Genomic DNA, 17616 nt, shown 5'->3' with positions numbered 1-17616 from the left:
TATGAGGTGTGAAACTGTCATAGATGTTGAGGATCTTGCGGTGGAAGTGGGCAGCAAGGGTATTGCAGAGGTCCTGGGAGGGTGGGATGTTGGTGGTGTTGCTGTTGGGTTTAGAGAATTTCTTGATGACTGAGAACAACTCCTTGCTGTTGTGTGCGTTAGAGTTGATTCTGTCTTCGAAGGCTGTTTTTTTGGTGGTTTTTATGAGCCGCAACGAACCCCGGATGAGCGCAACACTATCTTGAAAAGCCAGCCCTCCTAATTATGGGCGTATCTAAACTGAACTCCCAGTCGCCATTAGCCTCCCTGTAGCCGTCACATAAGTAAAACATACAAAACACATACCACCAAGTCCGGAATTAAACCGGAGCTGAGCCTCTTATAAGGAGTTACCTCTCAAAAACACACATAACAGCAGCAATACCAGTAAATATGCTACTGCTCCTCAAGCACCCAGTGCCTGCATAACTGCATACCTTAATACCATTAAGCCTAAATAGAATTGTAAATATAAAAAAATCCCATACAGATTTAACTGTAAAAGTGCCATATTCTCCTGACCCAAGAAAAACATAATTTATGCTTACCTGATAAATTCCTTTCTTCTGTTGTGTGATCAGTCCACGGGTCATCATTACTTCTGGGATATTATCTGCTCCCCTACAGGAAGTGCAAGAGGATTCACCCAGCAGAGTTGCTATATAGCTCCTCCCCTCTACGTCACCTCCAGTCATTCGACCAAAGACCAACGAGAAAGGAGAAACCAAGGGTGTAGTGGTGACTGAATTATAATTTAAAAAATATGTACCTGCCTTAAAAAACAGGGCGGGCCGTGGACTGATCACACAACAGAAGAAAGGAATTTATCAGGTAAGCATAAATTATGTTTTCTTCTGTTATGTGTGATCAGTCCACGGGTCATCATTACTTCTGGGATACCAATACCAAAGCAAAAGTACACGGATGACGGGAGGGATAGGCAGGCTCATTATACAGAAGGAACCACTGCCTGAAGAACCTTTCTCCCAAAAATAGCCTCCGAAGAAGCAAAAGTGTTAAATTTGTAAAATTTGGAAAAAGTATGAAGCGAAGACCAAGTTGCAGCCTTGCAAATCTGTTCAACAGAGGCCTCATTCTTAAAGGCCCAAGTGGAAGCCACAGCTCTAGTGGAATGAGCTGTAATTCTTTCAGGAGGCTGCTGTCCAGCAGTCTCATAGGCTAAACGTATTATGCTACGAAGCCAAAAAGAGAGAGAGGTAGCAGAAACTTTTTGACCTCTCCTCTGTCCAGAATAAACGACAAACAGGGAAGAAGTTTGGCGAAAATCTTTAGTTGCCTGCAAGTAGAACTTGAGGGCACGAACTACATCCAGATTGTGTAGAAGACGTTCCTTCTTTGAAGAAGGATTTGGACACAAGGATGGAACAACAATCTCTTGATTGATATTCCTGTTAGTGACTACCTTAGGTAAGAACCCAGGTTTAGTACGCAGAACTACCTTGTCTGAGTGAAAGATCAGATAAGGAGAATCACAATGTAGGGCTGATAACTCAGAGACTCTTCGAGCCGAGGAAATAGCCATTAAAAATAGAACTTTCCAAGATAACAATTTTATATCAATGGAATGAAGGGGTTCAAACGGAACACCCTGTAAAACGTTAAGAACTAAGTTTAAACTCCATGGCGGAGCAACAGTTTTAAACACAGGCTTGATCCTAGTTAAAGCCTGACAAAAGGCCTGGATGTCTGAATTTTCTGACAGACGCCTGTGTAACAAGATGGACAGAGCTGAGATCTGTCCCTTTAATGAGCTAGCCGATAAACCCTTTTCTAAACCTTCTTGTAGAAAAGACAATATCCTAGGAATCCTAACCTTACTCCAGGAGTAATCTTTGGATTCACACCAGTATAGGTATTTACGCCATATTTTATGGTAAATCTTTCTGGTAACAGGCTTCCTAGCCTGTATCAGGGTATCAATAACCGACTCAGAAAAACCACGTTTTGATAAAATCAAGCGTTCAATTTCCAAGCAGTCAGCTTCAGAGAAGTTAGACTTTGATGTTTGAATGGACCCTGAATCAGAAGGTCCTGTCTTAGAGGTAGAGACCAAGGCGGACAGGATGACATGTCCACTAGATCTGCATACCAAGTCCTGCGCGGCCATGCAGGCGCTATTAGAATCACTGATGCTCTCTCCTGTTTGATTTTGGCAATCAATCGAGGAAGCAGTGGGAAGGGTGGAAACACATAAGCCATCCTGAAGTTCCAAGGTGCTGTCAAAGCATCTATCAGAACCGCTCCCGGATCCCTGGATCTGGATCCGTAGCGAGGAAGTTTGGCGTTCTGGCGAGACGCCATGAGATCTATCTCTGGTTTGCCCCAACGTTGAAGTATTTGGGCAAAGACCTCCGGATGAAGTTCCCACTCCCCCGGATGAAGAGTCTGGCGACTCAAGAAATCCGCCTCCCAGTTCTCCACTCCCGGGATGTGGATTGCTGACAGGTGGCAAGAGTGAGACTCTGCCCAGCGAATTATCTTTGATACTTCTATCATTGCTAGGGAGCTTCTTGTCCCTCCTTGATGGTTGATGTAAGCTACAGTCGTGATGTTGTCCGACTGAAACCTGATGAACCCCCGAGTCTTTAACTGGGGCCAAGCTAGAAGGGCATTGAGAACTGCTCTCAATTCCAGAATGTTTATTGGCAGGAGACTTTCCTCCTGACTCCATTGTCCCTGAGCCTTCAGAGAATTCCAGACAGCGCCCCAACCTAGAAGGCTGGCGTCTGTTGTTACAATTGTCCAGTCCGGCCTGCTGAACGGCATCCCCCTGGACAGATGTGGCCGAGAAAGCCACCATAGAAGAGAGTTTCTGGTCTCTTGATCCAGATTCAGAGTGGGGGACAAATCTGAGTAATCCCCATTCCACTGACTCAGCATGCACAATTGCAGCGGTCTGAGATGTAGGCGTGCAAAGGGTACTATGTCCATTGCTGCTACCATTAAGCCGATCACCTCCATGCATTGAGCTACTGACGGGAGTTGAATGGAATGAAGGACACGGCATGCATTTAGAAGCTTTGTTAATCTGTCTTCTGTCAGATAAATCTTCATTTCTACAGAATCTATAAGAGTCCCCAAGAATGGAACTCTTGTGAGAGGAAAGAGAGAACTCTTCTTTTCGTTCACTTTCCATCCATGCGACCTTAGAAATGCCAGAACTAACTCTGTATGAGACTTGGCAGTTTGAAAGCTTGAAGCTTGTATCAGAATGTCGTCTAGGTACGGAGCTACCGAAATTCCTCGCGGTCTTAGTACCGCCAGAAGGGCACCCAGAACCTTTGTGAAGATTCTTGGAGCCGTAGCCAATCCGAATGGAAGGGCTACAAACTGGTAATGCCTGTTTAAGAAGGCAAACCTTAGATACCGGTAATGATCTTTGTGAATCGGTATGTGAAGGTAAGCATCCTTTAAATCCACTGTGGTCATGTACTGACCCTTTTGGATCATGGGTAAGATTGTCCGAATAGTTTCCATTTTGAACGATGGAACTCTTAGGAATTTGTTTAGGATCTTTAAATCCAAGATTGGCCTGAAAGTTCCCTCTTTTTTGGGAACCACAAACAGGTTTGAGTAAAACCCTTGTCCTTGTTCCGACCGCGGAACCGGATGGATCACTCCCATTAATAATAGTTCTTGTACACAGCGTAGAAACGCGTCTTTCTTTATTTGGTTTGTTGACAACCTTGACAGATGAAATCTCCCTCTTGGGGGAGAGAATTTGAAGTCTAGAAGGTATCCCTGAGATATGATCTCTAGCGCCCAGGGATCCTGGACATCTCTTGCCCAAGCCTGGGCGAAGAGAGAGAGTCTGCCCCCCACTAGATCCGGTCCCGGATCGGGGGCCCTCGGTTCATGCTGTCTTTGGGGCAGCAGCAGGTTTACTGGCCTGCTTGCCCTTGTTCCAGGACTGGTTAGGCTTCCAGCCTTGTCTGTAACGAGCAACAGCTCCTCCCTGTTTTGGTGCAGTGGAAGTTGGCGCTGCTCCTGCTTTGAAATTCCGAAAGGGACGAAAAACATAATTTATGCTTACCTGATAAATTCCTTTCTTCTGTTGTGTGATCAGTCCACGGGTCATCATTACTTCTGGGATATTATCTGCTCCCCTACAGGAAGTGCAAGAGGATTCACCCAGCAGAGTTGCTATATAGCTCCTCCCCTCTACGTCACCTCCAGTCATTCGACCAAAGACCAACGAGAAAGGAGAAACCAAGGGTGTAGTGGTGACTGAATTATAATTTAAAAAATATGCACCTGCCTTAAAAACAGGGCGGGCCGTGGACTGATCACACAACAGAAGAAAGGAATTTATCAGGTAAGCATAAATTATGTTTTCTTCTGTTATGTGTGATCAGTCCACGGGTCATCATTACTTCTGGGATACCAATACCAAAGCAAAAGTACACGGATGACGGGAGGGATAGGCAGGCTCATTATACAGAAGGAACCACTGCCTGAAGAACCTTTCTCCCAAAAATAGCCTCCGAAGAAGCAAAAGTGTCAAATTTGTAAAATTTGGAAAAAGTATGAAGCGAAGACCAAGTTGCAGCCTTGCAAATCTGTTCAACAGAGGCCTCATTCTTAAAGGCCCAAGTGGAAGCCACAGCTCTAGTGGAATGAGCTGTAATTCTTTCAGGAGGCTGCTGTCCAGCAGTCTCATAGGCTAAACGTATTAAGCTACGAAGCCAAAAAGAGAGAGAGGTAGCAGAAGCTTTTTGACCTCTCCTCTGTCCAGAATAAACGACAAACAGGGAAGAAGTTTGGCGAAAATCTTTAGTTGCCTGCAAGTAGAACTTGAGGGCACGAACTACATCCAGATTGTGTAGAAGACGTTCCTTCTTTGAAGAAGGATTTGGACACAAGGATGGAACAACAATCTCTTGATTGATATTCCTGTTAGTGACTACCTTAGGTAAGAACCCAGGTTTAGTACGCAGAACTACCTTGTCTGAGTGAAAGATCAGATAAGGAGAATCACAATGTAGGGCTGATAACTCAGAGACTCTTCGAGCCGAGGAAATAGCCATTAAAAATAGAACTTTCCAAGATAACAATTTTATATCAATGGAATGAAGGGGTTCAAACGGAACACCCTGTAAAACGTTAAGAACTAAGTTTAAACTCCATGGCGGAGCAACAGTTTTAAACACAGGCTTGATCCTAGTTAAAGCCTGACAAAAGGCTTGGATGTCTGAATTTTCTGACAGACGCCTGTGAAACAAGATGGACAGAGCTGAAATCTGTCCCTTTAATGAGCTAGCCGATAAACCCTTTTCTAAACCTTCTTGTAGAAAAGACAATATCCTAGGAATCCTAACCTTACTCCAGGAGTAATCTTTGGATTCACACCAGTATAGGTATTTACGCCATATTTTATGGTAAATCTTTCTGGTAACAGGCTTCCTAGCCTGTATCAGGGTATCAATAACCGACTCAGAAAAACCACGTTTTGATAAAATCAAGCGTTCAATTTCCAAGCAGTCAGCTTCAGAGAAGTTAGACTTTGATGTTTGAATGGACCCTGAATCAGAAGGTCCTGTCTTAGAGGTAGAGACCAAGGCGGACAGGATGACATGTCCACTAGATCTGCATACCAAGTCCTGCGCGGCCATGCAGGCGCTATTAGAATCACTGATGCTTTCTCCTGTTTGATTTTGGCAATCAATCGAGGAAGCAGCGGGAAGGGTGGAAACACATAAGCCATCCTGAAGTTCCAAGGTGCTGTCAAAGCATCTATCAGAACCGCTCCCGGATCCCTGGATCTGGATCCGTAGCGAGGAAGTTTGGCGTTCTGGCGAGACGCCATGAGATCTATCTCTGGTTTGCCCCAACGTTGAAGTATTTGGGCAAAGACCTCCGGATGAAGTTCCCACTCCCCCGGATGAAGAGTCTGGCGACTCAAGAAATCCGCCTCCCAGTTCTCCACTCCCGGGATGTGGATTGCTGACAGATGGCAAGAGTGAGACTCTGCCCAGCGAATTATCTTTGATACTTCTATCATTGCTAGGGAGCTTCTTGTCCCTCCTTGATGGTTGATGTAAGCTACAGTCGTGATGTTGTCCGACTGAAACCTGATGAACCCCCGAGTCTTTAACTGGGGCCAAGCTAGAAGGGCATTGAGAACTGCTCTCAATTCCAGAATGTTTATTGGCAGGAGACTTTCCTCCTGACTCCATTGTCCCTGAGCCTTCAGAGAATTCCAGACAGCGCCCCAACCTAGAAGGCTGGCGTCTGTTGTTACAATTGTCCAGTCCGGCCTGCTGAACGGTATCCCCCTGGACAGATGTGGCCGAGAAAGCCACCATAGAAGAGAGTTTCTGGTCTCTTGATCCAGATTCAGAGTGGGGGACAAATCTGAGTAATCCCCATTCCACTGACTCAGCATGCACAATTGCAGCGGTCTGAGATGTAGGCGTGCAAAGGGAACTATGTCCATTGCTGCTACCATTAAGCCGATCACCTCCATGCATTGAGCTACTGACGGGAGTTGAATGGAATGAAGGACACGGCATGCATTTAGAAGCTTTGTTAATCTGTCTTCTGTCAGATAAATCTTCATTTCTACAGAATCTATAAGAGTCCCCAAAAATGGAACTCTTGTGAGAGGAAAGAGAGAACTCTTCTTTTCGTTCACTTTCCATCCGTGCGACCTTAGAAATGCCAGAACTAACTCTGTATGAGACTTGGCAGTTTGAAAGCTTGAAGCTTGTATCAGAATGTCGTCTAGGTACGGAGCTACCGAAATTCCTCGCGGTCTTAGTACCGCCAGAAGGGCACCCAGAACCTTTGTAAAGATTCTTGGAGCCGTAGCCAATCCGAATGGAAGGGCTACAAACTGGTAATGCCTGTTTAAGAAGGCAAACCTTAGATACCGGTAATGATCTTTGTGAATCGGTATGTGAAGGTAAGCATCCTTTAAATCCACTGTGGTCATGTACTGACCCTCTTGGATCATGGGTAAGATTGTCCGAATAGTTTCCATTTTGAACGATGGAACTCTTAGGAATTTGTTTAGGATCTTTAAATCCAAGATTGGCCTGAAAGTTCCCTCTTTTTTTGGAACCACAAACAGGTTTGAGTAAAACCCTTGTCCTTGTTCCGACCGCGGAACCGGATGGATCACTCCCATTAATAATAGATCTTGTACACAGCGTAGAAACGCGTCTTTCTTTATTTGGTTTGTTGACAACCTTGACAGATGAAATCTCCCTCTTGGGGGAGAGGATTTGAAGTCTAGAAGGTATCCCTGAGATATGATCTCTAGCGCCCAGGGATCCTGGACATCTCTTGCCCAAGCCTGGGCGAAGAGAGAGAGTCTGCCCCCCACTAGATCCGGTCCCGGATCGGGGGCCCTCGGTTCATGCTGTCTTTGGGACAGCAGCAGGTTTACTGGCCTGCTTGCCCTTGTTCCAGGACTGATTAGGCTTCCAGCCTTGTCTGTAACGAGCAACAGCTCCTCCCTGTTTTGGTGCAGTGGAAGTTGGCGCTGCTCCTGCTTTGAAATTCCGAAAGGGACGAAAATTAGACTGTCTAGCCTTAGCTTTGGCTTTGTCTTGAGGTAGAGCGTGGCCCTTACCTCCTGTAATGTCAGCAATAATTTCTTTCAAACCGGGCCCAAATAAAGTTTGCCCCTTGAAAGGTATACTAAGTAATTTGGACTTAGAAGTTACATCAGCCGACCAGGATTTTAGCCACAGCGCTCTGCGTGCCTGAATGGCGAATCCTGAATTCTTAGCCGTAAGTTTGGTTAAATGTACTACGGCCTCCGAAATGAATGAATTAGCTAGTTTAAGGACTCTAAGCCTGTCCGTAATGTCGTCCAGCGTAGCTGAACTAAGGTTCTCTTCCAGAGACTCAATCCAAAATGCTGCCGCAGCCGTGATCGGCGCGATGCATGCAAGGGGTTGTAATATAAAACCTTGTTGAATAAACATTTTCTTAAGGTAACCCTCTAATTTTTTATCCATAGGATCTGAAAAAGCACAGCTATCCTCCACCGGGATAGTGGTACGCTTAGCTAAAGTAGAAACTGCTCCCTCCACCTTAGGGACCGTTTGCCATAAGTCCCGTGTGGTGGCGTCTATTGGAAACATCTTTCTAAATATTGGAGGGGGTGAGAACGGCACACCGGGTCTATCCCACTCCTTAGTAACAATTTCAGTTAATCTCTTAGGTATAGGAAAAACGTCAGTACTCGCCGGTACCGCAAAGTATTTATCCAACCTACACATTTTCTCTGGTATTGCAACAGCGTTACAATCGTTGAGAGCTGCTAAGACCTCCCCTAGTAATACACGGAGGTTTTCCAATTTAAATTTAAAATTTGAAATATCTGAATCCAATCTGTTTGGATCAGAACCGTCACCTACAGAATGAAGCTCTCCGTCCTCATGCTCTGCAAGCTGTGACGCAGTATCAGACATGGCCCTAGAATTATCAGCGCACTCTGTTCTCACCCCAGAGTGATCACGCTTGCCTCTTAGTTCTGGTAATTTAGCCAAAACTTCAGTCATAACAGTAGCCATATCTTGTAATGTTATCTGTAATGGCTGCCCAGATGTACTAGGCGCCATAATATCACGCACCTCCCGGGCGGGAGATGCAGGTACTGACACGTGAGGCGAGTTAGTCGGCATAACTCTCCCCTCGCTGTTTGGTGAAATTTGTTCAATTTGTACAGATTGGCTTTTATTTAAGGTAGCATCAATACAGTTAGTACATAAATTTCTATTGGGCTCCACCTTGGCATTAGAACAAATGACACAGGTATCTTCCTCTGAATCAGACATGTTTAACACACTAGCAATAAACATGCAACTCGGTTACAATTTTATTTAATAAAAACGTACTGTGCCTCAAGAAGCACTAAACGATTAAATGACAGTTGAAATAATGAACTGAAAAACAGTTATAGCATCACTCTTAACAAACAACACAACTTTTAGCAAAGGTTTGTTCCCATTAGTAAAATAACACTAATTAAATTTTAAACAACGTTTTAAATCACAGTCACTATATAAGTCTCACAGCTCTGCTGAGAGAATCTACCTCCCTTCAAAGAAGTTTGAAGACCCCTGAGTTCTGTTAGAGATGAACCGGATCATTCAGAAAAACTGACTGGAAATTTTTGATGCGTAGCAAAGAGCGCCAAAAACGGCCCCTCCCTCTCACACACAGCAGTGAGAGAGAAACGAAACTGTCATAATTAACACAAGCAAACTGCCAAGTGGAAAATAATGCCCAAATACTTATTCATTCAGTACCTCATTAATGCAAACGATTCTACATTCCAGCAAAAACGTTTAACATGAAAAATACCTAATAAAAGGTTTAATATACTTTTACAGAGTAATTCCGGTGAAATACCATCCCCAGAATACTAAAGTGTAGAGTATACATACATGTTCATTATAACGGTATGGCAGGATTTTTTCATCAATTCCATTCAGAAAATAACAACTGCGACATACCTCAATGCAGATTCAACTGCCCGCTGTCCCCTGATCTGAAGCTTTTACCTCCCTCAGATGGCCGAGAAACAGCAATATGATCTTAACTACTCCGGTTAAAATCATAAGAAAAACTCTGGTAGATTCTTCTTCAAACTCTGCCAGAGAGGTAATAACACGCTCCGGTGCTATTGTAAAATAACAAACTTTTGATTGAAGTTCTAAAAACTAAGTATAATCACCATAGTCCTCTCACACCTCCTATCTAGTCTTTGGGTGCAAGAGAATGACTGGAGGTGACGTAGAGGGGAGGAGCTATATAGCAACTCTGCTGGGTGAATCCTCTTGCACTTCCTGTAGGGGAGCAGATAATATCCCAGAAGTAATGATGACCCGTGGACTGATCACACATAACAGAAGAAATTAGACTGTCTAGCCTTAGCTTTGGCTTTGTCTTGAGGTAGAGCGTGGCCCTTACCTCCTGTAATGTCAGCAATAATTTCTTTCAAACCGGGCCCAAATAAAGTTTGCCCCTTGAAAGGTATATTAAGTAATTTGGACTTAGAAGTTACATCAGCCGACCAGGATTTTAGCCACAGCGCCCTGCGTGCCTGAATGGCGAATCCTGAATTCTTAGCTGTAAGTTTGGTTAAATGTACTACGGCCTCCGAAATGAATGAATTAGCTAGTTTAAGGACTCTAAGCCTGTCCGTAATGTCGTCCAGCGTAGCTGAACTAAGGTTCTCTTCCAGAGACTCAATCCAAAATGCTGCCGCAGCCGTGATCGGCGCGATGCATGCAAGGGGTTGTAATATAAAACCTTGTTGAATAAACATTTTCTTAAGGTAACCCTCTAATTTTTTATCCATAGGATCTGAAAAAGCACAGCTATCCTCCACCGGGATAGTGGTACGCTTAGCTAAAGTAGAAACTGCTCCCTCCACCTTAGGGACCGTTTGCCATAAGTCCCGTGTGGTGGCGTCTATTGGAAACATCTTTCTAAATATTGGAGGGGGTGAGAACGGCACACCGGGTCTATCCCACTCCTTAGTAACAATTTCAGTTAATCTCTTAGGTATAGGAAAAACGTCAGTACTCGCCGGTACCGCAAAGTATTTATCCAACCTACACATTTTCTCTGGTATTGCAACAGCGTTACAATCGTTGAGAGCTGCTAAGACCTCCCCTAGTAATACACGGAGGTTTTCCAATTTAAATTTAAAATTTGAAATATCTGAATCCAATCTGTTTGGATCAGAACCGTCACCTACAGAATGAAGCTCTCCGTCCTCATGCTCTGCAAGCTGTGACGCAGTATCAGACATGGCCCTAGAATTATCAGCGCACTCTGTTCTCACCCCAGAGTGATCACGCTTGCCTCTTAGTTCTGGTAATTTAGCCAAAACTTCAGTCATAACAGTAGCCATATCTTGTAATGTTATCTGTAATGGCTGCCCAGATGTACTAGGCGCCATAATATCACGCACCTCCCGGGCGGGAGATGCAGGTACTGACACGTGAGGCGAGTTAGTCGGCATAACTCTCCCCTCGCTGTTTGGTGAAATTTGTTCAATTTGAACAGATTGGCTTTTATTTAAGGTAGCATCAATACAGTTAGTACATAAATTTCTATTGGGCTCCACCTTGGCATTGGAACAAATGACACAGGTATCTTCCTCTGAATCAGACATGTTTAACACACTAGCAATAAACATGCAACTCGGTTACAATTTTATTTAATAAAAACGTACTGTGCCTCAAGAAGCACTAAACGATTAAATGACAGTTGAAATAATGAACTGAAAAACAGTTATAGCATCACTCTTAACAAACAACACAACTTTTTAGCAAAGGTTTGTTCCCATTAGTAAAATAACACTAATTAAATTTTAAACATAAAAATTACAGAGCAACGTTTTAAATCACAGTCACCATATAAGTCTCACAGCTCTGCTGAGAGAATCTACCTCCCTTCAAAGAAGTTTGAAGACCCCTGAGTTCTGTTAGAGATGAACCGGATCATGCAGAAAAACTGACTGGAAATTTTTGATGCGTAGCAAAGAGCGCCAAAAACGGCCCCTCCCTCTCACACACAGCAGTGAGAGAGAATCGAAACTGTCATAATTAACACAAGCAAACTGCCAAGTGGAAAAATAATGCCCAAATACTTATTCACTCAGTACCTCATTAATGCAAACGATTCTACATGCCAGCAAAAACGTTTAACATGAAAAATACCTAATAAAAGGTTTAATGTACTTTTACAGAGTAATTCCGGTGAAATACCATCCCCAGAATACTAAAGTGTAGAGTATACATACATGTTCATTATAACGGTATGGCAGGATTTTTTCATCAATTCCATTCAGAAAATAAAAACTGCGACATACCTCAATGCAGATTCAACTGCCCGCTGTCCCCTGATCTGAAGCTTTTACCTCCCTCAGATGGCCGAGAAACAGCAATATGATCTTAACTACTCCGGTTAAAATCATAAGAAAACTCTGGTAGATTCTTCTTCAAACTCTGCCAGAGAGGTAATAACACGCTCCGGTGCTATTGTAAAATAACAAACTTTTGATTGAAGTTCTAAAAACTAAGTATAATCACCATAGTCCTCTCACACCTCCTATCTAGTCTTTGGGTGCAAGAGAATGACTGGGGGTGACGTAGAGGGGAGGAGCTATATAGCAACTCTGCTGGGTGAATCCTCTTGCACTTCCTGTAGGGGAGCAGATAATATCCCAGAAGTAATGATGACCCGTGGACTGATCACACATAACAGAAGAAATAAAATTAGGCACTTACCTGAATTCAACACTGCCCGGCAGCAAGGCAGCTCACTTGGTTTGAGAAGCAAACCTCCTCACATGGACATGTGAAAAGCAAAGAAATACTGAATAATCCTACTCAGGCTTTTAAGACAGGGCAGCAACTGTGTGGGAGGCGCAGTGATGATTATACTCCACAAGTTCCCAATTGCTTAAAAGTCCCCACACTGCTCTACTGAAGAGACTGAAGTGGACTACGGCTAAACCCCAGGAAAGATCATAGCCAACTGCTTTAAAATAAAAAATTCTTGATTGAAGAAATTTCTATCAGACACCTAAACTTTACCACCTCCTTGCAACACAGGCAAAGAGAATGACTGGGGGTTGTGGAAAGGGAAGTGATACTTAAAGGGACAGTCTAGTATAAATTAATCTTTCTTTATTCAGATAGGACTTTTAATTTTAATCAACTTTCCAATTTACTTTTTCATCAAATTAGTTTTTTTCTCTTGGTATTCTTAGTTTAAACTACATAGGTAGGCTCATATGCAAATTTCTAAGCCTTTGAGGGCTGCCTCTTATCACATGCCTTTTAAATCTCTTTTCAACACAAAGAGACAGAAAGTACACGTAGGCCATATAGATAACACTGTATTCAGACACAGGGGGTTATTTAAGATTTAGCACAAAACAATGCTAAATTTAAGACAATAGATAATAAACAGTGAAAGTCATGTGATTAGGGGGCTGGAAGAAGGTTCCTAGATACAAGGTAATCACAGAGGTAAAAAGTGTATTAATATAACTGTGTTGGTTATGCAAAACTGGGGAATAGGTAATAAAGGGATTATCTATCTTTTAAAACAATAACAATTCTATGGTAGACTGTCCCTTTAACAGCTTTGCTGTGGTGCTCTTTGCCTCCTCCTGCTGGCCAGGAGTGATATTCCCAATAGTAATTACTGATGATCCGTGGACTCACTGTGTCATTAGAAAGAAATTCATGTAGGAGTTTTATATTCAAGATACTGAGCTAAACAGGTAGTTAGCCTTATAATTTTAAATTAATTTTCTAGATAAATTCCACTTGAAATTCCAGATATAACAAACTCACAAACAGTATCACAGAAAGTCTCTGAGTGTCACATTAAAAACTCAACTTCAAAATAAAATACAGAATATCACTCTCATCTTCCAACCTTTAAAATATCAGAGGTAAACTATAGCCCATAAAGTGTGACCATACTCCACAGGTATAATCCCACAATATTCCTCTCAAAGCAGCCACTGGATAAGAGGATCAGGAGAAAACAATTTCCCTTACCTGCTACTGTCCGAGATGCTAGCAGCTCTCCGACCCCTTTATCTTCTTTTATCACATTTGAAATAATTTTTAAAATTTGATTATTTTTTTTTTGGTTGATTCAATATAATTGTATTGAGTAGTAAGAAACACGTGTGTCTCTCACTTTTTTCATATAAAACGGATGTACAACTTGCTTTTCAGATAAGGTAACAATAATAATTATTTTAGAAAATAGAAAAAAGGAAATCAAGAAACGTATTAATTAAAGCTTGATTTAAAAAAATAGACAGGGAATACAGCACACTTAAAGTTCATATAAAACCATACCTTGGTCTTTTAATATTTCACAGAATAGTGCACACAGGAGTAAGTCCCACACACATAAGAAAACACACACATTTTAAAGATAGTGTAGCCCTAAGGAAGCCCAAACCTACAAAGTGCTTAATGGGTGAAATGCGTGTCAGCAAATGTGTTGACCAGCAATAGATCCTCTGGTAGCCGTGTAAGCAGGCTTGCTACAAAAAGCTCCATCTTTCCGGGTGAGCGGTGAGCACTATCGCCACTATGCCTGTTTAAAGGCATCCCAGGACAAGGCTGTAGCAGAGATCAAGTCGTCATACATCAAAAAGTTGAAAGTATTCAACCCCTGATGAAAAGATCATAAGTACAGGATATACAGCAGGAGCCGTGAGACCATAGCTGAGAAGGTAACTGACCTAAAGTGCGTTGAGAGCCGCGAAGCTATAATGTTTTGGAGATACGTGGGATAAACAAAAGTCTTCTGTGTATCAGATGGAGAACCACGTAAGCCTCAATATCTTGATATCCTGTTGATCTATATGTCAGTTTGGAAATTATACTATGAGACAACTTGACTTGATACATTCTAAACTTTCCTGCACGTATGCATAGGTATTTCATTGGCTGCTCTATGTTCCACAGCGGCAAATGCATTTATAGTGGATTACTGGCTGTTCTTTCCAAATCCCAACCTTGCTAACACTGCAGTGTATATAACAAAGCTTGCTAACTGTTCCATGCATGAGCTAACCTTTACTTACCATTACTTTGGAACGAAGTTAGGCGCTCCACATGCTGTTGCAATACTTAGACATTTATAGAGAGTATCTAGTTATTTGCAAATGTTACCTGAATCGATTCTATTGCTACAATATTTTTAAAATGTGTGTGTTTTTTTATGTGTGTCAGACTTAATCATGTGTGCATTATTCTGTGAAATATTAAAAAAACAAGGTATGGTTTTATATGAACTTAAGTGTGCTGTATTCCCTGTCTATTTTTTAAATCAAGCTTTAATTAATAAGTTTCGCAAATTCCTCTTTTCTGCTATTTTCTAAAATACGTTTTGATGAAGGGTCTGCACCTCCTTATATATGAAAGATAAAAATTTAAATTAAAATAATATAGCGGCCTGGTAGCACTGGTTCCAATTTGCTAAAAATACCAAAAATAATTATTTTTAAAATAATAAATATTTTTCATCTGCTAGCTATTTACTCCTTTACTATTGTATCAGTTTTTGTAGCGGTGAACAACATATATGATAGTAAACACAAGACGTGCATTTGTTAGTTTCGTATTAAAACGAATGCCAAATGTAACCCCCGCCAGCGACATTTTGCTCTGCTTTCTTGTGAAAGTGGAACACACAAAGATCTGGATTTGCCCAGATCTTTGTGTGTTGCACTTTCAAAAGAAGAGATCCGGCTCTGTAAAGAGCCGAATGCTGCTTGCTGCCATATTCGGTATTAGTTTTAATATGAATGCACATGACTAGTAAAAACAAATGAACATTAAAAAAAAGACAAATTTTGTTGAACTGAACTATCACATTAGATGAGCTGTCAGTTATTACCTTAATGGTTTTGTATAATCCTTTGAGGACAAGTGATAGAACCCAAGTAGCTTCTACACCTTCAGCACTGCTGGCATCCAAGTTTGACTGTAAAAGATGACTTGCTATGAAAGCAAAGTGTTTAAGATACTTCTTGAGCTGGTCTTGCAATCCACGGCTATCACAGTCCCCCTGATGCGTCAACTGGTAATCTTTTACTAAGACAAGAAATACAGTAGAAATAAGGCCAATATTTTAAGCACCGTACTTTCAAATTATTTACTTCCTATTACAAGCAATGAGCTATTGACTATTCAGTATTATGACTCCGAGTTAGAAACTTCCCATAACACTTAAAATATGTTTCATCAATTCATAAAGACAACAGTTTAACTAGCAGCAACTAAAAATTATTTAGAAAGGCAAAGATGAAAGAATGTCCCCAACAATGACTGAAGGAACAAACTAATGGCCCCAAAAGTGCTCTTGGTTTACACTTTATATACTGTTATTTTGCGGTTTAAAGAAATTCATCATAAGTTTATTTTCTCTCCTCTCTTTGAAACAGAATATTGGCTGTTGGGTCAGTAGTAAAGCCAAACCATACAAATGTACTTTGACATAAGGAATAATGTTTTCTCTTATTTTCAAATATGAATTAGTTAAGAGACTTCTGAGAGCACACCTTCATAAACATTGAAATAAATCTATTCTACAACGATAACCAGGACTGGCATCTGTGGATATCACAGTCTAATATGGCTACAGAAGCATTATCCCTTTAAAAAGATCTCATTGAATACTAGTTAAGAGACAACATAGTTAAAAGGAAAGAGCTCCATTTGATGGAGAAACCTAGAGGTTGCAATCCCAGTGATCTAGAAAAGTTAGCTAGAAGGGGCATGTAAAGTTTTGGGAAAAGACTTAAATTGCTTCAATTTGGCAGATAGATACTACATAATCTACCCATAAAAGAGAAAAAATATATATAAATAGGAGACCTAAAAGATCAGAGCTGGACTTGGTATAGCAGAAAGAACAGACCAGAACCTTGCTGTAAAGTTGAGATCAGCTCCTAGCAATCTAAATTTAGGTTCCACTATGATGAGCCTGGATATGCTTAGAATCTTAATATCCAATATGCTTGTAAAATGCAAAAGTGCCAAATAAAAATGCGCTGTCCGTTAGGAAATTGTTGTAATAAAAAAGCTATATGCGGTGGCTTATACTTAATAGAAAGCATTGCATTATATTATTTAGCATTTTTAAATAGTTTTAGCTTTTATTTTATTAACTTTAATTGTGCAGTTTCCATTACGTCCAGTCACAACCCCACAAGAGAGCTTGGGTCTCTACATGAAGGCATATCTAGCTTGATGGTATAAACCTTCTAGTGTAACATGAGCTGGTTTACTAATTAGTGAAAGCTAGAGAGACAGGAATACAATTGTGGATATATAGGAGCGCCACAAGGCTAAGGTATCTATCAGGAACCAGTACTTGTAACAATTAATAAGAGTACTACTCACAGTAAAAATGATATACAGTTTTATTACATAGTCATAAAACCAAAGCTAAAAGTGCTCCAAATAAATTAGGACCACACAAGTAAAATCGCAAATGGGTATAAGACCAGAGGGTATATAAAAAACAATGGGGATATTTAATCACAATAAAAAATCACAATAAAATGTTATAACATCATGAGACAATTGTTAAAATATCACAGAATATGCTGAGAATTAATACACATAAAATGAGGGGGGGGGGGGGGGTGACTCCACTATCCAACTCAATAAAATCAATAAATCACTATAATATGTCAAATCGATAAAAGACTCCAATGAGGTGATGGTGAAATGGTTCACCATATACAGTAATGATGATCAAGAGGAGCTTATAGTAAAGTGCACAACAAATACATATCAATACAAATAAACAAATTTGGTGTAGGATCACAATGAATCGAGGGGTGTAGGGCAAGTGAAATAAATCCGCGCTACCACCGGAAATACTGTTACCGGAAGTTGTTCGAAAAACCGGAAATGACGAAACCGGAAGTGATCCGGAAGTAGAGATCCGGTTAGTGGCATGACAACGCGGTAAGCGTTTGGCGGGAACTTAACCATCTGTAAGTCAATTTGGCGCCACTTCCATTAGAGACACTCCCAC

At 41.4% G+C, this 17616-nt stretch overlaps 1 protein-coding gene across 1 annotated transcript in view; it reads right to left on the bottom strand.

Moving 5' to 3' along the window:
* Positions 1-17616, bottom strand: part of ZZEF1 (zinc finger ZZ-type and EF-hand domain containing 1) — a gene marked incomplete in the record, with an annotated part of 722361 nt that overhangs the window by 114541 nt on the left and 590204 nt on the right. Inside the window, 1 exon segment of the mRNA XM_053707503.1 lies at positions 15466-15662. Within this exon segment, the coding sequence (XP_053563478.1) occupies positions 15466-15662 (197 nt within the window).

The sequence above is a fragment of the Bombina bombina genome, chromosome 3 (genome assembly GCF_027579735.1).
Source record: "Bombina bombina isolate aBomBom1 chromosome 3, aBomBom1.pri, whole genome shotgun sequence".
Taxonomy (NCBI): Eukaryota; Metazoa; Chordata; class Amphibia; order Anura; family Bombinatoridae; genus Bombina; species Bombina bombina.
Note: the sequence above shows the minus strand (reverse complement) of the source record. Positions and strands in the feature narration are given on the sequence as shown.